The sequence below is a fragment of the Macrotis lagotis genome, chromosome 3 (genome assembly GCF_037893015.1).
Source record: "Macrotis lagotis isolate mMagLag1 chromosome 3, bilby.v1.9.chrom.fasta, whole genome shotgun sequence".
Taxonomy (NCBI): Eukaryota; Metazoa; Chordata; class Mammalia; order Peramelemorphia; family Peramelidae; genus Macrotis; species Macrotis lagotis.
In genome coordinates, this window is record NC_133660.1 from 69,167,026 (window position 1) to 69,194,430 (window position 27,405).

Genomic DNA, 27,405 nt, shown 5'->3' on the forward strand with positions numbered 1-27,405 from the left:
CACAATATTGAATAGTACTGGTGATAATGGGCATCCTTGTTTCATCCTGATCCTATTGGGAATGCCTCTAGCTTCTCCCTGTTGCATATAATGCTTGCTGATGGTTTAAGATGTATACTGCTAATCATTCTAAGGAACAATCCATTTATTCCTATGCTCTCTAGTGTTTTAAGCAGGAATGGGTGCAGGATTTTGTCAAAGGCTTTTTCAACATCTATTAAGGTAATCATATGATTTCTGTTAGTATAGCCTAACAGTTTTCCTAACATTGAACCAATTCTGAATTCCTAGAATAAATCCTGCTTGGTCACAGTATATTATCCTAGTGATAACTTGCTATATTTTTTTTAAAAGATTTTTGCATCCATATATTCATTAGGAAAATTGGTCTATAATTTTCTTTCTCTAGTTTGACTCTTAGTGGTTTAGGTATCAGCACCATATTAGTCTCATAGAAGGAATTAGGCAGAGTTCCGTCTTCACCTATTTTTCCAAATAGTTTATATGGAATTGGTATCACCTGTTCCTTGAATGTTTCATAGAATTCACTTATCCATCTGGCCCTGGAGATTTTTCCATAGGGAGTTCATCTACAGCTTGTTGAATCTCTGTTTCTGAGATAGGATTATTTCACTATTTCATTTCTTCTTCCTTTAATATGGGTAATTTATATTTTTGTAAATATTCATCTATTTCACTTAGATTATCAAACTTATACATACAGTTGGGCAAAATAGTTCTTAAGTTATTTTAATAGTTTTCTTGCTTTCAATTTTATTAATTTCTCCTTTAATTTTTAGAATTTCTAATTTGGTATTTAATTGGGGATTTTTAATTTGTTCTTTCTCTAATAGTTGCATGTTCAGTTCAATGATTTCCTCTTTCTCTATTTTTTTCATGTAAGCATTTAGATATAATATATCCCCTAATGACTCCTTTGACTGTTTTCTTTAAGTTTTGATATAGTATCTCATTATTGTCATTCTCTTGGATGAAATCACTAATTCTATAATTTGCCTTTTGATCCACTCATTCTTTAAAATGAGGTTATTTAGTTTCCAATTAATTTTAGGTTTATCTCTCCATGGCCCATTACTGTAAGTGATTTTTATTGCATCATGGTCAGAAAAGGATGTATTCAAAATTTCTGCCTTTCTGCATTTGATTATGAGGTTTTTAATGCTCTAGTATATGGTCAATTTTTGTGTAAGTGCCATGTCCAGGAAAAAAAAAAGGTATATTCCTTTCTATCCCCATTCAGTTTTCTTCAGAGGTCTAAGTTTTCTAACATTTTATTTACCTCCTTAATGTCTCTCTTGTTTATTTTATGCTTAGGTTTAACTAATTCTGAGAGAGGGAGGTTGAGGTCTCCCACCAGTAAAGTTTTGCTGTTTATGACTTCCTCAATCAGCTTCTCCTCTAAGAATCTGGATTCTATACCACTTGGTGCATACATACTTAGTATTGAAATTGCTTCATTATCTATGGTACCTTTTAGGAGGCTATAGTTTCCTTTCTTTTTTCTTTTAGTGAGATCTATGTTTGCAGCTGCTTTGTTTGAGATAAGGATTACTATCTCCTTTTTCACTTCAGCTGAAGTGTAATATATTCTGTTCTAGCCTTTTACCTTTACTCTGTATGTATCTCTCTGCTTCAAATGCATTTCTTGTTAGAAGCATATTGTAGGATTCTGGTTTTTAATCCACTATCTGCTTACATTTTATGAGAGAGTTCATCCCACTCACATTCAAAATTATAATTACTCTTTATTGCCATCCATGTTATCTTCCCTCCATTTGTATTTTTCCCCTTTTTCCACCTTATCCCTATTCCCCAGTATTTTGTTTCTGAATACCACTTACTTAAATGTATTTGCACCTTTCACCTAACTCTCTCCCCTTTCTTTCCCCAAAGAGAAAGCTCTTCATCCCTTCTTCCTTCACTTCCTTCTGTAAGTTCCTCTTTTCCTCCCTTTTCCCCCTTTTCCCCCTTAATACTTGACAAATCATGTCACCTCAGGGCTATGTGCAGAATATATATAGCATAGAGAAAACAAAGCAAATCTTGAATTTCCATTCCATTCATTCCAAATCTGAAGCTTGGGGTATATAGATTAAGTATCTCAAAGTATGAGGTAGAACAATGATACCAACTTACATACTATGACTGAAGAGAACCTCTTCAAAGAAAGCCCTCTGACCTTGGCAGCTGGGTTAATTTGACCTTTCATGATTTCTGATCACTAAGAGGATAAGCAAGTAACTTGCAGGGGCAGAATAAAAGGAAATTCTCCTATGGATGTGAATCCTAGTTTTACCACTGCAATTAACTGAAAAAGTCAAGGTGTTCCCTTGGGTCATTTAGATTAGGTACTGAAACAGACTGAGATACTTGAAGGTCATTCAATAGCTAATGAAAAGAATTTTACTTAGTCATCCAAGAAGAAGGATATTCAAAAATGGCTATATACTGAGAATGTCTCTCATTGATTCTGCTGGGAACTATCTGTCAAGAGTTAGGTCTCCACTGGTGCCCTTCATGGATGCTTTATACACAGAAAACAAGTGATGTCAACAATCTGAGCCTTGAGTCTTCTGACTAACCAAGTCTTGAGCAACATTCTATTACTGTTTAAAGAAAAAAGTCTAACATGCATGAGGGGAGGAAGTAGGCTGTTCTTCCTACTATAAAAGGAGACCATTGGTTAGCACAAAGGTCAGAGAAATGATGAAATCACTAAATGTAAGTGAATGACCTCAGTTATTACTTCTTCTGGGTACCTTCTCTAGAAAATGAATCACATTGCTCTGTGATGATATCTGGGTCCAGTATTTTCAGAAATATAACCCTGGTACACACAAGTTGGAACAAGCAACTATGATGACAAGGGAACCTTAAATCATTGCACATGAAGATGGGTTAAAGAACTGGGAATGCTTGGCTTAGAGAAAAATGACAGTAGAGATAATGATGGCAGTCTTAAAAGAACCTGAAGTGCTTTCAAGGGTAGAAGTCACAGAGAGGCAAATTTTGGCTTAATTTAAAGAAAAATTTCCTAACATTCAGAGCTTGTTCAAAAGCAGAATGGGCTTTCTTGGGGGGAAATGAGTTCCTTTCAGGGGAGGTATTCAAGTAAAGATAGGATAGCTACTTGCTGAAACTGTTGTATACAAGATAGGACTAGTGATTTCTAAGATCTTTCCTAAGGTCTCACATTCTATTTGTGTCTGAGGCCAAATAGGATTATCCCACCTAAGTTAAGGGGCCAGTGGAGGCATGGAATAAGAACTTGGATTTAGAGCTAGAAGAGATCTCAGAGACTCTCATATCTAACTCCTGATTTTCACTGATGAGGAAATGGAGGGTTTAAGGGACTTGCCCAGGATCACACAGGCAGCCAGAAGGCTTTGAATCTATGTCCTCCAATTCCATAGTCAGTGCCTTTTCACGGAACCATGCTGATGTCAGAAATTTCATATCCATATTAAAGTAATTGCTACTCACTTGTTGATTGTTCTCCCAAAAGTGACTTGGACTAGTGCAATTAGTGTCCTTCTCACCCACTTAAACACTGGAAGAAAAATCAGAATAAGAGCATCATCACAGGACAGCATCACATTCATGTATCTCCTATAACAATATAGGTTCAGGGTTTCAGATTCCTGATCTGTTCTGTTTTCCCTCTTAGCTCAATATATCCTAGTCATTCCAGCATCAAATAAAGCAAAGCAGGTCAATGAATAAATGCTTCAATTTTTACAGCACCTCATAGTCTTTTCCTGTCTATGGAATTATGAATTACATACCTGCCTCTGTGCACATTTTACTGTAAGTTCCATGAGGACAGGGCCTGTGCCTATTTAAACCTTATACATTTTAAAATATCTACACAGATTCTTGATATTTGTTGAATGTTACTACAGAAAAAAATATTAATCACTTTCCAAGTCTCTCTCTTTGCCCATTCTACTTGATGTGATATTTATTCATGTGTATATGTATATGTATAAATAAATCATTATATGTTTACTATATAAAAAGCACTGAGGACTGATATAGAAAATATAGACAATCTCTACCCTCAAGGAGCTCACATTCTAATGAGGAGACAACAGAAATGGAAAGTTCCAGCTACAAGTCAGATGGAAAAGTCACAAGGTCTTTGGGGCACAATGAACAAGCAATATCTCTTTTTAAATGTCATTTCCACTGATAGAATCATATGAGTTTCTAATGTTAAAACATCTGTTAGTATCAAGGGCTTTCCTTCTGGGTCTTCATAGCTATGTCTCCAGCATTTGCTGTATCTCCATGGGGATGACTTCCCAGGATGATGCCCAGGCTGAATGCATCAACATTCCTAAGATTCTTGGGTTCAGGATTTTAGGTATCTCCATCAGAATTTGAGAGTTTATGGCAATCAAGGTGATAGTAAAAGTCTGATTTGTCTGGCACACGCTGTCCCTCTCTCTCAAAAATGTGTATATGGATACACACACACACACACACACACACATATGCAAATACATATCAAACCACTGTATATATCTACTATACACATACTATAAATAAGATATTCCCCCCCATGTAATGGGAAGATGAGAACAATTTGTTCCAATAGCCATGAAAGTGGTTAAAGTAGGTGCTGTGGAGTACTAAGAGTTTCATCAGATATCCCCTACATCCCTGGCTTATCACCAATCATTGTGACTTTTGTCTTGCCATTGACCTTTGATGAAACTAGGAAGAAAGAGCAAGATTGATGACTTTGTGCAACTCTGCTTCACTTAAATCCAATCCTTAAACAAGTCAAGACAGAATCCTATGATGTCATTGGTCCTCTTCAAAAACGAAAGACAAAAAACAATCATATATGTGTAGGTAGTGTATAACTTATACAACCCTGTATTAAAGGTTGTAATGTGAATATGAGTGGTGAAGTCAAATGAGGGAATTACCTCTGGCTAGTGAATTAAAGAAACCTTTCACAACAGAACTGGCATTTCTTTCACAGAGAAGTCCGAAATCATCTTTGCAATTTCCTAAAGCCAATCTCACCCCCTTATTTCATTTCAATTCTGGGTTCAATTCACTGTAAAATTTGCAGGCTCTGACCAAGGCATATCATGATTGATGATTATCTAACCAATTGTATATCATAGTTCAAACAAGAGCCAGTCTTTACCCCCTTGGTTCTTTCTCAGTAGATGGTTAGGTTCAAACTTTATTTAGCAGTTAAGGGGTCTCATTCAGTAGACTCTGTTGTGTTCCCCAGTTGGGTGTAAGTAGCAATTTAAATTTAACAGTTAACTCCACTCCACTTCTATCTTTTCATAAGTAAAGCATAAATATGGGTTGACCATCCAGCTCTCATTATAGCTTGGGCAAGAAAAGGACTACGTGCTTCTGTTCCAATTTTCATAGTGAAGCTAGAAAAAAAATGGCAAAACCAAGTGTCCACAACTATAGAAGCCCTAAATGAAATCACACATTTTCTATATATGTGTTTTACTTCATAAAGTTCAAAAACTCAAATGAAAAGCAGCTCTGGCTTTCACAAATCAAGGTCAAATGACACCTTCTGCTGGACTACTATAAAACCAGAGTATTGCACAAACCTCATAATGTCCACATGCCCCCTAGCCAGTCCTAGTTTTCCTTACATTGAGAAAAGGCCTGCCAAATGGTATATGTGTGTCTGTATGTGTTCATGTGATCTTTGAATATAGGAAGGATATATTTCCCTGAGATTCCACTATCCCAGAGCCACAGGCAAAATCCTTGAGAGGAAATGGGTTTCAACTTCGAAAGATATACAAGTACTTATCATTTTAATGACTATCTATGATTCCAGATGACTTATGATGAAATAAGCTACCCTGATAAGATGGATGATGGAGTCAAGAGCAGATTTGAAACACAAATTTTTGGACATGATCAAAATGGGAAATTTATTTTGCTTGACCATACACACTTGAAATGGGGGTTTTTGGTGTGGCTAGGTGGCACAGTGGATAGAGCAATGGCCCTGTAGTCAGGAGTTCCTGAGTTCAAATCCAGCCTCAGACACTTAATAATTACCTATCTGTGTGGCCTTGTTCAAGTCACTTAACCCCACTGCCTTGCAAAAAAAAAACAACTTAAAAAAATAGGGGTTGTTCTTTTCTTTTTAAAAGAAGGTAGAGGGGTAGCTAGGTAGAGCAATGGATAGAACACAGCCTTAGAATCAGGAAGTCCTGAGTTCAAATCCAGCCTCAGATACTTAAAAACTACTTAACTGTGTGACCTTAGGCAAGTCACTTAACCCCATTGCCTTGCAAAAAGAAAAAAAAATTAAAAAGGTGGAGTAAGGAGGAGAGAATACAGATTTTCATTAATAAAAAAACTTTTTTTTTTAAAAAGAATTAGATTTTCTTGCATTGGAATTCTTAAATTTGGAAGCTGGATAACAACTTGTCTCAAATGCTACAAAAAGATTCTCTGTTCAAATAAGAATTATGTTTGATAATATTTGGTCTTAGGTTGCCTCTCCATTGAGAGACAAGGGCTTTCTGTGTCCCAAGTCTTCATATCTACTATACAGTATCCCTTATGACACCAATCTGCTTATCTGATACTTGGATTCCCTTATCTAATAAATAGATAAATTATTATTAATAATAGATCACTGAGGAAGAGTTAATGATAAGTGATCCAACTATCCTTACCAATGTGTCCAATGATGGGGGTTTTTTTTAATCAGGCCATATGCTTGTTTGTTTTTTTTTTTAGGTTTTTCTCAAGGCAATGGGGTTAAGTGGCTTGCCCAAGGCCATACAACTAGGTAATCATTAAGTGTTTGAGGCTGGATTTGAACTCAGGTACTCATGACTCCAGGGCCGGTGCTCTATACACTGAGCCACCTAGCTGCCCCCAGTCCATATGTTTTTTTTTGTTGTTTATTTTTTAGGATTTTGCAAGGCAAATGGGGTTAAGTGGCTTTCCCAAGGCCACACAGCTAGGTAATTATTAAGTGTCTGAGCCCGGATTTGAACCCAGGTACTCCTGACTTCAAGGCTGGTGCCTTATCCACTACGCCACCTAGCTGCCCCCAGTCCATGTTTTTAAAAACTTTCCTGAGGTTGTAAAACATTTGTTCCCTCTTTAGCAGGTAGCCATAAAATCAATTATATAATAGAAACTCAAAGAAATGGTAATTTGATCTTCTCAAATATACACTGAAAAGAGTGAAGAATTTACAGTCAAGAGAACTAAGGCTAAAATATCTGCTATTATAGTTGTGTGACAGAGCAAATTATTTAGTTTTACTGAGTCTTAATTTCCTAAAGAGTAAAATGAAGCAGTTGAATTAAATGATTTCTATGTCCCCTTTCAGATATCTTCGATTTTAACTCTTATGATCCCATGAATTTGAATCCTGGCTCTGCTACTTAGGTGTCTTTGGGCAGTTGACCTTTCTGGGTTTTCATCTTCCAAATCTAACTTGATAATTAAGTTTCTTCTGGCTACAAATCTTATACTCTTAGAGGCTTCTGAATTCACTTTCAATTCTGCAGTGCAGTGGATTCATGAAGATTTTATCCTAGGAGTGGAGTGAAAGGTGAGAAATTATAACATTTAAAAAACACTAAAAATAATTTTTTCTATAAAGGTCCAGTCTCCCAGACAAGTCTGTTCTTCAAAAAATGCCTGGTAGGGGCAGCTAGCTAGGTGGCGCAGTGGATAGATCACTGGCCCTGGAGTCAGGAGTACCTGAGTTCAAATCCGGCCTCAGACACTTAATAAGTACCTAGCTGTGTGGCCTTGGGCAAGCCACTTAACCCCATTTACCTTGCAAAAAAATGCCAGGAAACTGACTAGAATTCAGAAACAGGTTGGCATTATAGAGATCTGCTCATCCGGGGATGAATGGCATGGGGATATATGGAGGCAGCTGGGTGGTGCAGAGGATAGAAGGCTGACTTGAGTCAGGAGGATCTGAGTTTAAAATCCAGCCTCAGATTCTTACTAGCTTTGTTACCCTAGGCAAAACATTTAACCCTCTTTGCCTCAGTTTCCTTATCTGTAAAATAAACTGTAGAGGGAAATGGCAAATTATTTCAGTATCTCTGCCAAGAAAACCCCAAATGTGTAAAATGTGGGCACAAGGAGTTGGATACGACTAAATTGACAAAAACAAAAAACAAAAAATGGGACCATGAGAGAAATACGTCTGTCAGGGATAATTAACAATTTCCCTGGGCAAGGCACAGGTAAGAGGGGGGAAAAGAGAGATTCTTTGAAGGTAAGGAAATTTGCATTCAATGAATAGTGTTTAACAGGTGTGATTATCTTCAAAGAAAACAGTTATGCCAACCCCTTCTTCTGATCTAAAAAATCAGTCCATCAACAAGCATCTATTGAGGATTAGCTACATAAGAAACAGTGGGGATAAAAAGACAAAAGTGAGAGTCCCTGACTTTGCTTGCTCAACCCTTCCTTCTACTTTCTTCAATATGGAGCATAAAAAATATCTCCCTGCTCCTTCCTTCCTCCCCTCCCCACTGGCCCCAGACCTTAGCTGCCTTAAGAAAGTGGTGGCTGCAGCTAAGACAAAACATTAATGAAATACTTTGGATGAGAATTCTATTTATTTTCTCCTGAAATGTCAGAAGCAGATATCCAAGTATATCCATGGAAAGATGGTGTTCTATTGAACACCAATTTATTGGTGTTTATTGTTTGACTGAGGCAAAATCACTTAATCTTCTCTAATCTCAATAAAAGACATTATCATCTTTCCTGACTTTAAAAACAAAGTGAGAAAAACAAAACAAAAACCGAAGTTACAGAGGATTAGTGAAGCAATGAGCCAGATTTCCTTGGACTAGACTTTGATTAAGCATAAAAAGCAGAAGGGAAACATTAACTGTTTCTTTATTTCTACATTTTTTTTTATTTTTGCAAGGCAATGGAGTTAAGTGACTTGCTCAAGGTCACAAAGTTAAATATAAAGTGTCTGAGTCCTCCTGACTCCAGGGTCAGTGTTCTATCCACTGCACCAACTAGCTGCCCTGGAACATTATCTATTTCATTTAGTTCTGGTACTATTTAACAAATTACAACTCTGTGATCAGCAAACTGAAACATATGGAGGCAAATATCTATTCTGTTTAATTCTCTTACCTCACCAACATCCTTGGATAAAGGTAAATGACCATGGGTAAGAAATTTCCAGGTGGCATAGGCAACAGAAAGTTAGGCTTGGAGATAAAGGAGATGAGTTCAAATTTCACCCTAGATACTTACTAACTGTGTGACCCTGGGCATGATGACACTTTACCTCTGCCTGTATCAGCTTCCTCATCTGTAAAATGGGGATAAATATAAAACCTGCTTCCAGGATTGTTGTGAGGATTAAATGAGATATTTGTGAAGTACTGTGTCAACTTTAAAGAGCTATATAAATACTAGTTATTATTAATATGATTTCACTTCTTTGATCTTCCATTTTCTCATCTATAATATGCAGACACTAATAACTTTGCAACTTACCTCCAAGACTATCATGATAAAAGAACTTTGTAAATTCTGAAGTTATTCAAATGAATCTGTGACCTCATTGATTCCAGAGTTCCCTTCAATGATGTATATCTCAAGCCATCCACACCTGCTCAGACCCTGTGACTCTCATCCAAGTCCATCCAACATTCCAGAGGTCTTCTTTATTTTCTCCCCATACTGTGAGGTCACCATGATGCCCTTCAGACACCTCTCTGGCTCTTGTCATTCTTAATGTGTGGAGCCCATCTTCCCTTTCTGCCATACAATGTCTTGATGACTCCTTGTTTTTCAATACTTCTATTGTTCTTAAAAGCTCCTCTTTGGTAATATGTTAAGATCTAATCTCCTTCTGTCTTTTCCTCTGCCCTCTGGGTGATGCTGGGTAAGTGATACTCCAGTTCTCATTGCTACATAGTAAGACCATTAAGGTGTCTGTATGGAAATGATGTACCTTTCCTGTTACTGATGAAGCCAATTATTTAGGGACAGGAAACAAGTTGGAATTTCCTAAAAAAAGAATCCAGCTCTTTCACCAACTCCTTTTCAACTCTGGCCTTAACTCCTATTGTCCATCCTAGATGTACAAATTGCTGGACAGTCTTTAAAAGGTTAACATCTGACATTCTTCATCCATTTGGTGTCTCCTGTATGTATGATTGGGTCAATCTTCAATTGAGTGATTATGGATCTCTTCCTGGACACTCTGTAATGTCTTTCTTTAGGTTTAATGTAAACAACACAATGGCATCGACATCTGAGAAGCCATAGAAAATCTCCCTTTGACCTGCATTCTGTGCTGGTTCTCCTCCATCACTGGGGTGAATTCTTTTCCTGAGCATACATCTCCCTATTTTATCAATAGGTCATCAAACAGTCAGCCAGTCAATAAACACCTATTATATGACAGGAACTGTTCATAACCACTGAGAATACAAAGTTTTTTTTCCATCTTAGTAGGACCTCCTAGAATTTAGGTTCCATTGATAAAGGGTATGAAGGCTCAAGGTCACTCTCATCTCACAATGGAGCACCAGAACAGGACTTCAGTGACTTGGTCATTTCACAAAGTAAGAATAAAAAATATAAGTACTCAATAAAGTATCACCTTTAGACACAACAACCCTAGAAACCTTTAAATTAGCTTAAAAATAAATTTTATTTGTATCTGTATACTATGTTGTATATTATTAATATTCTTATTAGCCAGAAAGAAATTCTCTACTCCTGTTTCTGTTATTCAGGATAAGGTTCTAAGGAAATCAGAGCTTCTTGAAGCAAAAAAATCAACTAGTTTCACCAAGAATCAATAAACTTTTAAATTTTTTTATTTTAAAATTATCTCAACTACCAAGATCTACTATATATCAAGCAAGAGGCTTACTTCCTCGAAGCTCAAAAATCTCCCCGATCAGCATGAAACACGGCTCTGCCAAAGCATCCTTCTTCCCATCTACATCATCACCATAGTCTGACAGGTCACTATCTTCTTCTGCCTCCTCCTGGGGATATAGTAAGATCACAGATAAACAATTACCCACTCACAGATGGAATTAAATAAATCTATGTGGCTTCCTTCATTTTGAATTCCTTACTGTTTGCCCATATTTTATTCTGTAGCTTCCACTAAAGTAGAGATGAAGTAGCATAATGGGAAAAGAAGCTGGAGTTAGTGTTGGAAGACCTGGATTTGAGTTCCAGTTTTGCTTCTCATGACCATTCTGACACTGGACAAATTCCTTCATGTCTCTGGGCTTTAAATTTCTCTTCTGTAAAGTGAGGAGATGGAACCAGCTCAACTCTGGACATCTTCCACTGACATAGTGTATGAGAACTCAAGGCCAAACCTCGATTTCCAAAGGCTAGATCAGAAAAAGGCAAGCTCTGAGGGATACTACAAACTTGTAAAGTTTTCAGGGATGGATAGAACAACAGCATTTGGAGCTGAGGACCAACTTGGCTAAGTTTAACAAGGCTTATCAGGAGGAATATGGACATTGGAGGATGACTCCACAGAAAACCTTTTTTTTATTTATTTAAGGCAAGGGGATTGAGTGACTTGCCCAAGGTCACACAGCTAGGTAATTATTAAATATTTGAGGCCAGATATGAACTTAGGTCCTCCTGATTCCAAGGTCCATGCTCTATCCACTGAGTCACCTAGCTGCCCTTGAAAGACTTTTAAATTACCTTAATTATTCTGATCCTTCCTAATTTGTAAAAGGGTAGCCAGGTAGATAGGATAGAGCATTACCTGGAGTCATAAAGCTCTAAATATAAATCTAGCCTCAGACACCTACTTGAGGCATATTGTCATTGTTCAGTTGTTATAGTCATGTCCAACTCATTACAACCCCATTTGGTTTTTTTTCATTTTGCTATTTTTTTTTTTTTGGCAAAAAGACTTAAGTGGTTTTCCATTTCCATTTCCACTCAAGGTGACCTTGAGTGACTTGTCTAGGGTCACACAGCAAAGAAGTGTCTGAGGCCAGATTTGAGCTCAGGAAGATAAGATGTCTTTGCTTCAGGTCCAGTATTCTATCCATCATACCAAAAAGCTGCCCCAGCTGTGTGACCTAGGTCAAATTATTTAACCTCTGTCTGCTTCAAAATCCTCATCTATATACAATGGAGATAATTATAGCATCTACCACCCAGTTGCTGTAAGGGTCAATTGAGATAAAACTATATAATGCTAGCTTTTATTATGATTTTTTAAAAAAAATTTGATTAAAGGATCAAAATAATTAAGGTAATTTAAAAAGTCCTTTTGAGGAGTTATTAAGTCAGTGGAATTAAAAATTACTTTCATATTGTTGAGGTTAAAAGTACCATAAGATTTTTGAAAATTTAATTGATTTTGAATTCACTGTTTTTCAACTTGATACAAAGTGTTTTCAAATTAACTTCATTGTTTTTTATGCCATGACTCAAGCTTTCCCAGCAGTAGAGGCAATGTTCATTTATAGGCAGAAGGGCTGCTTTCTGCATATAGGTCTGAATACATATGTGTAAACTTCCTATTGCCATACATAGCAAATTCTCTGAGATCATAAAATTAATGTGTGAGAACTGCTTCGCACTTCCAGAGCTTTCTGCTGAAACAGATTCAATCTAGCCTGATGGTAGAAAGGGAAGGGGGAAAGGAGGACAACTTCAGATGAGATGCCATATGTCATCTACTATAGTAAGAGCTGGAGGATAGTGGAAGGGATGTAAAGTACTTCATTAAATACAAGGAAGTCATTTAATGAAGAATCAAACTTAGTAACTAGTTAACCAAGTAATTAGTACTTGGTATTCCTGACTCTAGTCTCTTCTCAAAATAATGATAATAATTATAACAACAGCTAGCATTTGTACGGTAATTTAAGATTCCTCCAGTACTTATCAAATTATTATCTTATTTGATCTTTATAACAACTCTGGGAGGTTGGTGCTATTATTACCCACAGATGAGAAAGCCAAGGCAGACAGAGGTTGAATGACTTGCTCAGAGTTATATCTATCATATGTGGCTAAGGATGGATTTGAACTTAGGTCTTCTTCACTCTAGGTCCAGGGTCCCTCCACTGTATGACCTAATGTCAGATCTACCTTTATAAAGCACCATTTAACACTTGCCATCCTTTCTCTCTTTTCTACTCAAAAGTTTTCAATGCTTCCCTATTACAGCATAAAATTCATACTGGTGTTTTCCACTCCACCTTGTAACTGCTACTCTGCCTGGTTTCAACTCCATTGAACAAGAAGCCCTTTCCAAGATAACCTCTAATTTCATCACCAATCTGTTACCCAAGCATTGACTGCCACCATTAGACTTATCTGGTGATCTTTCCCAACTTCCAAGCTGGTGTGGAGCTGACCACAAGGAGGTGCTGAACAAGTGCTTGGTCTTGCTACTGTTCAATATGATAAAGAAGGTCCAGTGTCTTTAAACCACGGCACCAGTAAATTCTTCCCAACAAAAGAAATATCAACATTTCTCATAAACAGGGCATCTTTGAGGAGGTTTTATTACTTCAGCTTTATCTCTATCAATAAATCAAGTCTGTTGTTGTTCAACCATTTCAATCATGTCTGATGCTTTGTGACCCCATTTGAGGTTTTCTTGGTGAACACACTGGAATGATTTGCCATTTCCTTCTCCGGTTCATTTTACAGATGAAGAAACCAAGGCAAACGGTTAAGTGACTTGTCCAGGGTCACACAGATAGCCAGTGTCGGAAGACAGAATTGAATTCAGGAAAATGAATCTTCCTTACTCCAGGCCCAGCACTTTATCCACTGCATCACCATGCTGTCCATCTGGGCTGAACTGGGGGTCTGCCCCAACTAATTTACTTAAAATTTGAGTTCTCTGAAAACTGGAAATGATTGTCTAATGCAATAGAAAGCTACAAGCAGAGGAAAGAGTCATTCGATTTAACCCTGCTTTTTGAAGGGTCAACCAGGGTTCTGTGGGAAGATTCTGATATGCTCCAGATACTCACCTCCTGGTGGGAGAAAAAATCACGAGGAAGTCTTTCTAGGAACGAGGACAATGAAAATGTGGATTTCTTCCCCTGCACATCAATAACCTTGAGGTAGTCAGGAGAAGGGCTCAAGAAGGCGTAAAGTGCTTCACTCTGACACAGCCTTTCGTCAGAGAGCAGTTTCTGCAGGAAAAAGAGAGTCACTACTGTGTAATTTTATAGATATATAAAATGCTCATGTTTTTTAAGTCATGAAGGAACTTTGAGAGAAACTGAGGCAAGGGAGGGAAATAAGAGTGAGAGAAACTAGGTTTGAATTCCAGCCCTAGGCGAGTCATCAAAAGACAGTTTCCTCATCCATGAATGAGGAATTGGACCAGATGGCCAGCTCTAAATTCATGATTTCTTTCTCTTCAATCTAGTCTTGTTTTCTTCTCTGAAAAAAAAAATTGCCCAGACAAGTCTTAGACATTTGAAGCTGGGTTATCCAAGGTAAATGATGCCTTCATTTTTCATGGACTGAACAGTGCTTTTGCCTCATGCCCATATGGACAATTAGAATCATCACTGCTGAATCACAATTCCAACTATTCCATTGGCATTGCAAAAATATCTTTTTTCTTATTGTTGAACACAGCCAAAGTTCCAAAGGGGAGGCACCATGAGACAAATACTTTAGCCTGTTCCAAGAGAGGATTTACGGGATAAATCTATTTGGCTCATTGCTTTTTATTTCAGAGATTAACTCTATGTTCCCTTTACACTAAGGGGGGGAAGTGGGTTAAGGATCAGAAGGGAGAAAATGAAGCACATCCTTAGACCCTTCTGTAAATTGTCTTCCCACTAAGTATAGCTGTTTTATTAAAAATGAATTTTGAAGTAGCAGTGTATGCACACACATATAAATTCACATACACGGACACAGGCATACACCCTGAAGACAAATATAACAATCTTCCATTTGGAACTTTGCATATTTCTGTAACTTTTTAGTCACTGACTTGAGACTTCAACAGATTAGTGATTTTAAAGGCATGAATGCTCTGAGCCCTGAAACAGATTATGACTCCCACACACCTTAGCAGACAATCTTCATGGGTTTCTATGACAGAAAACAATTCCTCATCACCTGGTTGGACAATTTTCTTTCACCCTCTGAACATAGTTGGATTAATCTTCAGACAAAAGACAATGTGGGTGGCCAGTTGTGTTAAAGTTTCTTTCCATGAATAATACAGCTCTATAATGTCAATGTGCCAATACATCTTAACACAATTTTAAAAAGCCTTCTTAAAAAACAAATCACATACACACAAACACACACACACATTCTCCTGGGTTGTCAGTGCTGACAAAAGTCTTACAGGCAGCCCGAATTTTAGGCTTTCACTGTGGTTAGGCTATTGAGGAGCTATCTATGGTATATACAGATCTGTAAAATAATGAAGGGCATTTTTTGTTTTTAGTTTTTGCAAGGTAATGGGGTTAAGTGGCTTGACCAAGGCCACAAAGCTAGGTAATTATTAAGTGTCTGAGGCTGGATTTGAACTCAGGTCTTCCTGATTCCAGGGCCAGTGCTCTATCCACTGTGCCACCTAGCCACCCCAATGAAGGGCATTGTTAATTAATTTTTATTGAATTTTCAAACTGACTCATTTGAAAAATTAATCATTGAAATATTTAAATATCAATTTCCCATGACTTAAAAAACTAATCAAAATGCTTTTTTGGTTTAAAAATTGCTGCTTTGAAGCTTTCAGTTTATTCTGTTCTTCCCTTACACTGCTTAGATGGAGACTATGGCACCTGTGAATTGAGCAAGATGCGGAAGGCAGAAGATTGTTGGACAGAGTTCTGGCTCTGAAGTGTGTGTGTGTGTGATCTCAGGTAGATCACTGAATCTTACTGGATCTCAGTTTCCTCACATGACTGGATTATGTGATGTCTGTGAACCTATAGCCAGGTAGAGAGCCAAATCTCACTATCTTTATTTATTAGCTATTTGAACCCACAAAATTAACTTCTCTCAGACTCAGCTTCTTCATCTACAAAATCGCTTATCCTGAAAGACCATTGGGAAAAAAAAAACAAACAAAATGACATTTGTAAAGTAAATTATACAAACTTTCAAGTGCTACATAAATGCCAATACTATAGAGAAGCAGCCTGGGATAGGCAATTTAGGAGTAAAAAATTGGAGTTTTAATCCCATCTCAAGCACTTACTGGGTGACCACTGAAAAAAAGTCACTTAATCTCTTGTTGTCTCAATTTCTTCCTCTATAAAATGGAGGTAATAACTACAGTATGTATCTCACAAAACTGTTGTGAGGCTCATATGAGATCATGCTAATTGACAATCTGGCTCTATGTTGTTACTGTGTCAATAAATCTAAACATAATTTTAAAAAGCCTTCTTAAAAAACAAATACACACAGGTGCTCGATAAACCTTCAAGAGCTTTATAAGAAGAGGAAAGGAATAAGCATTTATTAAATGTCTAATCTGTGACACTGTGCTAAAAAGCTTTACTAGCTTCATTTCATTTGATGAGACAGATCCTATTTTCATAACAGGTTTGCATATTTCAACTAAGCACCCAACACTAGCTTAACATTCATCTGCATTTCTCAGTTATGATATAAAAGCAATAGACAAGTGGATAACACATTCAGAAAAGGGAAGATTCTCTGTCCTACAATAAGAAACATACAGTGAGGAGAGCTCTCACTGGCAGGGATAAGAAGACAAAGGAAATAGGGGATTCAAGATAATTGATGGGTTCTAAAATCTCATTTGTCTTAATATCACATATTTCTTAAAGATTAGAACTCAAATTTACCTAAATGATTTAGTCAGATACTCTATTCAAATATGTTTAATATTTTTTAATATTATTTCTTCCCAATTATGTGTAAAAATAATTTTTAACATTCATTTTTGTTTAAATTTTGAGTATCAAATTCTCTCCCTCCTTTTCTCTCCTATCTCTTCCTTGAGATGGTTAGCAATTTGATGTTATTTCTAAGATGTTTTAAAACAACAGCAAAATTATAATATTTATAATGTGTCACTGTATAGTCATTTTAGTCACTTTTGACCTTGTTTGGGGTTTCCTTCTCCAGTCATTTTTACAGCTGAGGAAAATGAGGCAAATAGGGTTAAGTGACCTGCACCAGAACCATACATCTAGTGAGTGTCTAAGAATGAATTTCAACCCAGGTCTTCCTGACTCCACTGTTCTATTTAACTACCCTATTTAAAAGTTTAAGGTTTAAAAACTTAAACAAGAGCACTGGATTAGAAATTAAGCTGTCTGACTTCTAAATTCCAGTCACTGCTGTGTGAATGCAAGTAAATCACTTATCTACTCTGAATATCTTTCTTCACCAGTAAAATGAGAGATTAGATTAGATAATCCCTAAGGTCTCTTCCAGTGCTGACATTTTATAAATCTATGATCTATCTTGTTTGAGTTCTTACATAACCTAGAACTCCAATAGTTTAGAGGGACTTGGTCAAATCTCCATTTTTTTTTTTTTTTAGATTTTTGCAAGGCTATGAGGTTAAGTGGCTTGCCCAAGGCCACACAGCTAGGTAATTATTAAGTGTCTGAGGCCAGATTTGAACTCAGGTGCTCCTGGCTCCAGGGCCGGTGCTCTATCCACTTCAACACCTAGCTGCCCCTAAATCTCCACATTTTAAAGGGAAAAAAAACCCTGGGAGAGTCATTAATCCTTCCCACCCCCCTCAGTTTCCTCATTTCCATATGGAGGTTATAAGAATTGGATACAACAGACAAATGACCCACCAAAACCACAGTGATAAATTTCCATGGTTCTGTAAAAGTAGCTTCATTTTCTGAAGCACCTCAACTCATCCAATTTTTCTAAGCTTGATATTTCTAAGTCAATGAAAATGTTTCAATATAGTAATTACCATTGATTTGTTAAAGCACATTACTAAGCATAGGCATCTCAAGATTTCATTGTGCTGCTGTATGGAGATAAAGTCAATTGTATTTCCCATGGCAAAATGCCATCTCTTCATGAGCAGTGACAGTGAGTCCTTCCTAAGGCTTTAACACCTGAGCACATTAAGTTACACAACCTTCTATAACGACCTGATCCAGCTAAGGATCATAACAACAGGGACAGCTGGAAGTTCTCATCTGGGGTCAGAATTTGGGCCAAGCTTTTTGAGAAGTGGGACTTTTAATCAAGGGGAACGTCAAAGATATTTTTAGCTTCTTGGTAGGACAAATAAGAAAAGGAAACAAATTACAGAATTCTAGAATCAAGAAAGTTGAAATGCTTCCTTTCTCTAGAACCAAGAGGTATTTAGCTTTCTTACCTGTAAAAATGTATTTAATTGATTCTTGGATTTTTCCATAAATTTATGATCCACAGATTTGAAGGGAAGTTTGCTAAGAGAAGGCAACTGGACTTTTTTTAGTGAAGGAAAACACTGTAGGAAAGAGAGGAAAATAGAAATTTTAAACTTTTGAATTTGAATTTTGTGTCCATACTTTTTGATCTAGTGATCCCACATCTAGGCCTAAACCCAAAGAGGTTAAAGATAGAGAAAGGTTTAATATATACCAAAATATTCAGTCATCTTTTTGTGAGAGTTGTTCACAAGGTAGGTATGTCAATCTAACTGAACAAGCAGCAAGACACCTTGAAGGAGAGACAAGTCAAGATGTGCCAACATCGACCCCTCCAATAACCCTGAGAATCCGGATCAACAATCCTGCTTCAGACCTAGTCCTCTTAATTATTCTCTAGGAAGTTGCCCTTGTAGAGCTGCAAATTGTCATCTTCAGTTCTAACTACTGAAACTCCACATCTTTGTCCCCCTCCACCAAAGTTCTTGACATGAAAATTCTCAATACTGTTGAATGTTTATAATTTCATCAGTGGGAATAATATCAAAAAAGATGCTTTAGTATCTTCTCTTCTGTACTCTTAAGAACCTTGGAGTATTCTCATCTGATTTGCAACTGAAATTTGTTTTGGTCCATTTTAGAAAAGGAATTTCTTAGGAGTAGGAATTGGTGGTTAACATAATACTTTGCACAAAGGTAGGTACTTAATACATAATTTTTTATTTATTCATCTATTCAACAGAGTAGATGGCCATAAACTAGGGAATGGTTAAACTAGGCATGAATTTAATGGAATATTATTGGGCCATAACAAATGATGAACACAATAAATACAAAGATCATGAAAGATTTACATGAACTAATGCAAAGTGAGATAAGCAGAGTTAGGGTATACAAGGACTACAACAATGTAAAAGGAAAGAACTACTATCACCAAAATCAAAACAGTCTTTTGTGTAATTATAATCAATTAAACTTGACCTCCAGCATGGGCAGAAGCCAGCTTCAACTAGACAGCTGATTGGTAAATTTTCAGTGTGAGTATTTAATTCTTGGGTACGGGCAAACAAAAACTAGGATTTGATTTATTGTTCAGTTGATTGTCTAGACTTAAGAAAGAGATGTGGAAAGAATGCTGAGGCTGAATCAGGAAGACTCATCTTCCTGAGTTCAAATCTGGTCTCAGACATTTAACCCTGTTTGCCTCAGTTTCTTCATCTGTAAAGTTAGCTGGAGAAGAAGATGGCAAACAGTTCCCATATTTTTGCCAAAAAACCCCAATGGAACCATTGTAGAGTTGGACATTACTGAAACAACTGAACAAGAAAGTTATGGGAAAAAATGCTAACAATGTCAATTAAACTTATAAGTATATCCTTTTTGGAGATCTATTAGTTAAATATTTACCAACCTGCCCTGCTCTACCCCAATAAAGCAAAATGAAAATGTACTTCCTTTAGTGTCTCTCAACTTCTTTTCCCCCCCTTTTCCTCTTTTTGTTTTTCTTTGTTGTAAAGGATATCTGACTTCCTATGACAGAGGAGGGAAAAGTGATATTGGGAAATGAAGATGATGGAAAACTAGGTATCAAAAAAATTTTTTTTAAGAAAATGCATTTTAACAAAAATTTATGATCTTAGAATAAACCAAACATTTTCCCTATTATAGGTTTTCTTCAGAAGAGATTCAGGAGTTCAACAAAGTCAACTTAGTCTGAGTTCTACACTCAGTGGGTAAGAAACCAGGCTCATCCTTGGCACTGTCTGAAAGCTTGGGGACAGAGAAGCTAAACTGGTAAAAAAAAAAAATGATTCATTTATCCTCCAGAGCTGCACAACATGCTTACTCTGGAAAACTGGGTCAGCTTCATAAGGATTTGAAGTTATTTTGTTAAAAAAGGAGTCTATTTACAACTCCTCAGCAGTCAATGGTCAGAGCCTAAAGGGCTACTCAGAACCCAACCCTTTTACTGTCCCCAAATGGAAAAAGGCTTTGGCTCCAGGTTTCTTGATTAGAGAAAGGGCTGTGACTTTAGCAGGCCCTTTCCAAAAAGCCTCCCCCCCACCCCCAAATCTAAATCTCTTCCATACAGGGATGAGTTTATTTTACAATTCAACTGAATATCTCTTTTCCTTTCTCTATAAATTCACACACATATGTAAATATAAAGACAATTATTATTTATGATTATATATTCTGTATAATTATATTGATATGTATGATATAATAATGAATTATAAAATCATTATCCTCATTGAAATTTACTATTTATGACTATATATGATTCTATGATTATATAATGATATATGCCATATATAATATATTATAGTCATTTCATTTCATATCATATAGACTATGATTGAGTTATCACTCTCTATCTCTCTATCTATGATGAAAGGCAATCCTTTTGGCTGGTTCCAGACGTTTCTTCCTTTTTTTGATTTTTTTACATAGACAGTCATAAAGACCACTGTGTGGGACAAATGCCACTTAAATAAATTTCGGAGATCTCTCAAGGATGAAGAGAAAGCTTTGTTCGTTTCTCAAGGAACAGCCACAATCAATTACAGAGATTGAGGCAAAAGCAAAAGGCCCAAGAATCACATTTATCCTAACTCGATTCCCACCCCCCACTGACCCACCCTCATTAATGAGGAATGTGGTCCTACAATCTAGACTGGCAAACTAATCTAGGGAAAAGAGCATAAAATTCAAACCAGAACTAGATTATCTCTTCAACCCCAGAAATTGAATGGTCATCCAGACTTCAACAGATAAGGTGGGGTCAGTTGACTCTTCACCAATATCCCTGAGGTTGCTTTGTCAAGGGAGGAGGGGCACATAGTTAACTATTCTCCAATCTATAATATTCTACTGAAGAAATCTCAGACTTTATCCCACTCAAACACTATCTTAGATTGGAAGAATCAGACAAACAAAGTGGATGATGGTCTTTTAGTTGGGTTTAGACTGATCCTGGCACTTTTAGATAGAAAAGGATGGTTCTAGATGAGAAGGAATCAACTGAATCAGCAAGAATATGGCATTTAACCATGGAGGATGGGGGGGGGGGAAGAAGGCAATCAGGGCTCAGCATCATGCTGGCATTTAGAGAAATGAAACACATTGTGGGATCCAGAACCAAAGGTCGAAGTCACTAGAGATTTAAAAAGGTGTTTCCTGTCAGTTGCTTGAGAGAAGGGAGATTACAAAAACAGAGAATAGTAGAAGAACCAGAAGGCCTGGAGGTTTAATGGTCAAATAAAACAATGAGGGAGGCATAGAAAAAATAATCTTTTTTTCTTGTAGTTTTCTTCAATTAATCCATTTTGTTTGACATTTTCTCAGTCTTTTCCCAAGTCTATCTCATTTTCTGGCTCAAATTTGCATCGCTAAAGCAGTTGTCAATTGTTTTACTTAGTCTCTCTAATACTTTTCAAATCAGTTCAAATTAACAAATAATTATTTGCAGACAGATCTGTTTTCTTTATTTTTTCTGTCTGCTTCCTTTCACAGCATGGCTTACATGGAAATGTATTCTACATGATTACCCATGTATAACCTATGTAAAATTGCTTGCCTTCTTAGCATGGGAGGAGAGGGAGGAAGAGAATTTAGAACTCAAAATTTGAAAAAAATAAAGAATGTTAAAATTGTTTTTTTACATTTTCACAATTGAAGGGAAAATAAAATACAAATTTTTTTTTTTTTAGGTTTTTGCAAGGCAAATAGGGTTAAGTGGCTTGCCCAAGGCCACACAGCTAGGTAATTATTAAGTGTCTGAGACTGAGACCACATTTGAACCCAGGTACTCCTGACTACAAGGCCTGTGCTTTATCCACTATGCCCCCTAGCTGCCCCTTGTGCCACCTAACCACCCCTTGGGCCACCTAGCTGCCCCTACAAAATTTTTTAAAAAAGATTATTAAAGCACCTAATATGTATAGGTGCTGAGGATAAAAATAAAAACTGAAATAATCCCTGCCCTCAAGAGGCTAATATTTGGTGACTGATTAATTGATTGATAAGGACTGATTGATTGATTGAATTGATTGCCCTTCGGCACTTTATAGATGATTTGGTATGGTTAAAACAGAGGTTGTTAGTCAACTTCATGGTGATAAGAATTGTAAACTAAGTAAAGATAAACTTTGGAGAAAAATATTGGGTCCACATCAAATCATTTTCATATAGGTAGAACTTAAACTCTACTGAAATAGCCTTCACCTAAACACTAGGATGGGAGATCAGAGTAGAACTTTGATAAAGGCCAGCCCCTAGAGATACCCTCTGAATGTTCATTCAAAAAACCAACCAAAGAAACAAAAACTTTGCAGCACTGAAATAGTATAACAGTTGGGTGTCAGGAAGAGTGCCTCAGGCACTCTGCTGACTATGTGACCTTGGACAAATCACTTAATCTCTCTGGAAACTTTCCTCATCTGAAAAATGGGAATAAAATAGCATTATTTGTGAGGAATAAATGAGATAATGTGCAAACTATGCAAAACTTTAAAGCTTTATTAAAAATGCTAGCTATCATTTTTCTTAAAAACTATTTTCAATTTATAAAAAAGTCAAAATATAAAGCAAGGATTATTAGAAAGAAATCTAAAAATATAAGATGTTTGATGACTGACATATCAAATACACCAGAGCATCCTAGCTTTAGTGTCAAAGAACCTGGGTCCTGGTCCCTATCTGCAAGTCCTTGGTCAAGTCACTTAAACTTCATCAGGCATCAGTTACTCACTAGAACTTGGATTCAGTGGCCTCATCTCAGGATCTCTTGCTGTTCTATATTTATGATCCCTAAGTCAAAAACTGAACTCAAAGCTAGTTCAATGTTACACAAAGGAACCCAAGACAAACAAAACAAACAAAAGAGGAGAAAGGACTGAAGAAAAGGACAGAAGAAAAATATCTGCCAGTCCTAAATCAAGTATGTTTGGTCTTAAGTTGGGAAGATCTCTGAGTATAACACCTTAAAAACTAGGTTTAAAAAAATCTTGTGTTAAGTACTATTCTCAGATCTCACTAAGGCACAGAGGGACCCCTGGACTGCTGAAAGTTATGCCAAATTATTGCATACCCGAGCAGATTCTACTCTGCTGGAGAGCACTGGCATTCAGGGAGGCACATCATCTAGGGGTTGGTCCACCAAGACCATCTGACAAGGCAAAGAGAAGGTATGTTCTGTATTAGGAAGTGAGGATCGTTTGCACCTGACCAGGAATACAGACTAAACTTATAATATTTTATAAAAAAACACAGATTGCAGTACACATACACATAGGTATATATGAGTATACGCATGTAAGCACATTATCTGTAAGTATGTATGTATGATGCATGTGAATATGTATTGTTCAGCTGTGTCCATTTCTCTATGACTCCATTTGATTTTTTTTTTTTGGCAAATTTACTGGAGTTGATGTAGAGAAACCTGGGCATGAGAGGGATGACATCAGTTGGAGACAAAACTTTGTAAATCTTTTGTTTGCATTGTAAAGGGAATTTTCCTTTGTCCTTCCACACCTGAGGGTCTGACCTTCAACCTTATTTGGACTGCTGTTTTTCTGGTGGGCAGCCAGGGAGCACAGGCCCTGGAAGACCACCCAAAAGAGATTCCCTCCCCAAAAGGCAAAATCTCCAATGAGGGACTTGGGTCATTCCCAGGTCACCACCCCCTCCCATAGACTCTGGGAGAGAATTTAAGGAGGAGGGACCCTTTTACCTTCCAATCTCCTGTTCAATCTTGGCCAGCTGGCCTGGTCAATTCAATCAGCAACCCACAAGGTCTTCTCTTTAAACTCTTTTTAACTTTTCTATTACTTTCTTAATATGCTGTAACTTCCTTTAATAAATTTCTATTTTCTTTACAAAACCTGCATTTCCTGAATCTAAGTCAAAATTCTATACAGGGCAAGAAACAAATCAGAGGGAACATTACTGAGTGGTTGATCACTTCCTTCTGCGGCTCATTTTACAGATGAGGAAACTGAAGCAGATAAACTTGCCCAGGGTCATATAGCTCACAATTGTCTGAGGCACGTTTGAACTCAGGTCTTCCTGATCCTAGGTCTGGTACATAGAGAACTATGAATTAGTGTAGGGAATGAAAAAAGTCTCTACAAAGCAGATCCATACTGTCTGTGGAAATTCGATTCTTGGAAGTTGTCCAGACCATTGAGAAGTCAAATGACTTATCCAGGGTCACACCAGTATGAATCCAAGTCACCCCAGTTCCAAGGCCATCTCTTAATCTATAATTACCTACTGCCTCTTATCACTGTGATGCAAACATGTGAAAAGTATCATGAAGACAAGGACCCTCAGTAAATGAGAGAACTTACAGATGATTCTGCAGACCCATGATCTTCAGAAAACGAAGAATGAAAAATCCCTGAGTGTCAGAAAAAGATCTGTGCTCAATATCCCAGCCAAATGGGTCTTCTTAAAATTCCACAAACACAATGTGCTTTCTTCCATGTTGGAGTCTTTTACTCATAGCTAGCCTGGGAGGGGCCTCCCATCTTCACTTATCTCTTAGATTCCTCAGTTCCCTTCAATTTGTCCCTCAACTCCCAAATTGCTCTGAATTTAGTCTGGATACATTTGTATTCTCCATCCCCACCCCACCCCTACCCCAGGAAGAAAGTAAGCTTAGGGCCAAGAACTGCTGCATTTGTGTCTCTGCACCCTGAATATATGTCATAGTATCTGAGACACCCTTAGCATTTAAATGCTTTTTTGAATTGAAATATGTTCATTTTCAAAAAGTGGGGAGAAGTACAAACCATACAGGTTAGGCTGGTCAGGGTAACAGAAATAACTGGAAATATTATGAGAAAAATCAATCAATTTGCAGTCAAATCAAAATAAAACCAACTCCAAACAAAACAAAAAACAGGATTTCCACAGAAAATTTGGATTTATATAAACAGGGACTTTGGCCAGACTAATTTTATTTCCTTCTATGGAAGAAAAATAGACTTTAAAAGACAATGAACAGATGTAATTTATTTCAATTCAATTAAACTCAACTGAACAAAGTGTGGTAAGCATTCATTGGGTGCATATCACCTCTATTTGGAGAACAGAAAGAGGAAAAATGAGATATGAGTCAGGCTAGAACATAATGGGAAGAGGAGACAAAGTTCTCCTTGAAGAAAGATCATTTTTATTTGATCGGAAGTAAGGAAGGCTTAGGGGAAGCTTTATGGTACAGGAAGACCTCAGTCCACATACTATCTTTGTGATTCAGGGAAAGTCACTTAACTCCTATTTGCCTCAGTTTTTCATCTGTAAAGCAGGGAAATACTAGAAAAGAAAAAAAAGCAAACCACTCTGGTATCTTTGCCAAGAAAAGACAATAGACAAGGTCTAATGGGGTCATGTATAATCAGTCACAACTGATCAGGGTTGTCAAGAGAAAGCTTTATAAAGCACTGTTTATATGTGAGTTATAATTATGTCTACAGAGATCTAAATCCATTTGGAGTTTTCTTGGCAAAGATACCGGAGTGGCTCGTCATTTTCTTCTCCAACTTACTTTACAGATGAGGAACTGAGGTGAACAGGGTTAAGTGACTTGCTCAGGATCACACAGCTAGGAAGTGTCTGAGTCTGGATTTGAAGTGAAGAAGGGCAGTCTTTCTGACTCCAGGCCTGGTATTCTATCCACTGTGCCACCACTTAGCAAACCTAAGTGTGTTTAGGGCTTCATCCAAAAGAGGAGAGATTCCAACTGGAATGGCTTAATAGGAAGAATGGCTTAATAGGGTGATAAGATCCTAGATTAAGAGGCAGAAGTAAAAGAACCTACTTCCAAGGGTAGTTGTGAAGATGAAATGGAATAATAACTGAAAACTGCATCACAAACTGTAAAGTTCTATATAAATGCCAATTATTAGCAGTATTAGCATTAGTGTTGTTGTTGTTATTATTGTTATTATGATGTATTGCTAAGGAAAATGAAATGACTTTTGTCCTTGTAGATCCTCAAGCAAAAAAAAAATGGTCACGTGTAGTTTAGCTTTGAAAATAGAGATCACAGGGTAGCTAGGTGGTGCAGCGGATAAAGCACCGGCTCTGGAATCAGGAGTACCTGAGTTCAAATCCAGCCTCAGACACTTAATAATTTCCTAGTTGTATGGCCTTGGGCAAGCTACTTAACCCCATTGCCTTGCAAAAAAACTAAAAAAAAAAGATAGAGATCACCCAAGTGGGCTCAAAGTCCCTGAATTACAAGATTCTCAGAAGCTTTTCTTTCAATACTAAATTTCTTAAATGTAGTAGTGAAAATAAAAATTTTCAGAGCATTTAATATAAGGAAAAGGGATAATTTCTCTCCTCAGTTTCCTAACTCATAATATAAGGGGCGGGGTTTGGTCTAGATGTTATAGGGGATCATTTTTTCCCTTACTAACATTCCAGGACTCAAATCCCCCAAGAATCCATACCTCGCTAAGCTTCCGATGCAAATTCTGAAATTCACTGAGCCTCCTGGGCACAGTCCAGTTCTTTGTTTCAACCCCTCCAACTTCTTGCAAGCTGACCATGACAAAGTAGCAGGGCATTTGCTCTCCATTTTCTTCTAATACCTTGAAAAAACAAAAATATAAATCACATTCCTTTGGATAGTTATTTTTACAAGAAAGAAATAGTGAAATCATCGGTATTATTTGCATATAATGTGAAGCTAGGTTGCCAAGGGCCTCACTCACTTGACTTCAAAAATATATGACTTGCAGTCTCATGAAATCATTTTTTCACTAGTCAATATGCTTCCCAGCCCAGAATCAACAGCTCGTGTCCACAGATGTTCCACCTGCATAATGGACCAACATATCATGCCCTGTGTTACATGTATAATAAGATGATACATATATGGAACAAGAATAAGGAAGCCTGAAGTAATATTCTAAATAACAATATATCAAAATGTTTGGTCAAATCCCATCTCTGATGAATTGTCAAGTGACTTGGCAATGGAGTCATA

The 27,405-nt window shown here is 37.0% G+C and overlaps 1 protein-coding gene across 2 annotated transcripts in view; it reads right to left on the bottom strand.

The window, feature by feature from the left end:
* SNX25 (sorting nexin 25) overlaps window positions 1–27,405 on the bottom strand; it is a 264,009-nt gene that overhangs the window by 22,233 nt on the left and 214,371 nt on the right. For both annotated transcript variants that reach the window (XM_074228855.1, XM_074228856.1), the window contains exons 12-16: window positions 26,867–27,007; window positions 18,368–18,481; window positions 14,034–14,198; window positions 10,925–11,042; window positions 3,505–3,571 (exon numbers count right to left, since the gene is read on the bottom strand). In XM_074228855.1, coding sequence (XP_074084956.1) covers window positions 3,505–3,571; window positions 10,925–11,042; window positions 14,034–14,198; window positions 18,368–18,481; window positions 26,867–27,007 — 605 coding nt within the window. The remainder of the gene's footprint in view (window positions 1–3,504; window positions 3,572–10,924; window positions 11,043–14,033; window positions 14,199–18,367; window positions 18,482–26,866; window positions 27,008–27,405) is intronic.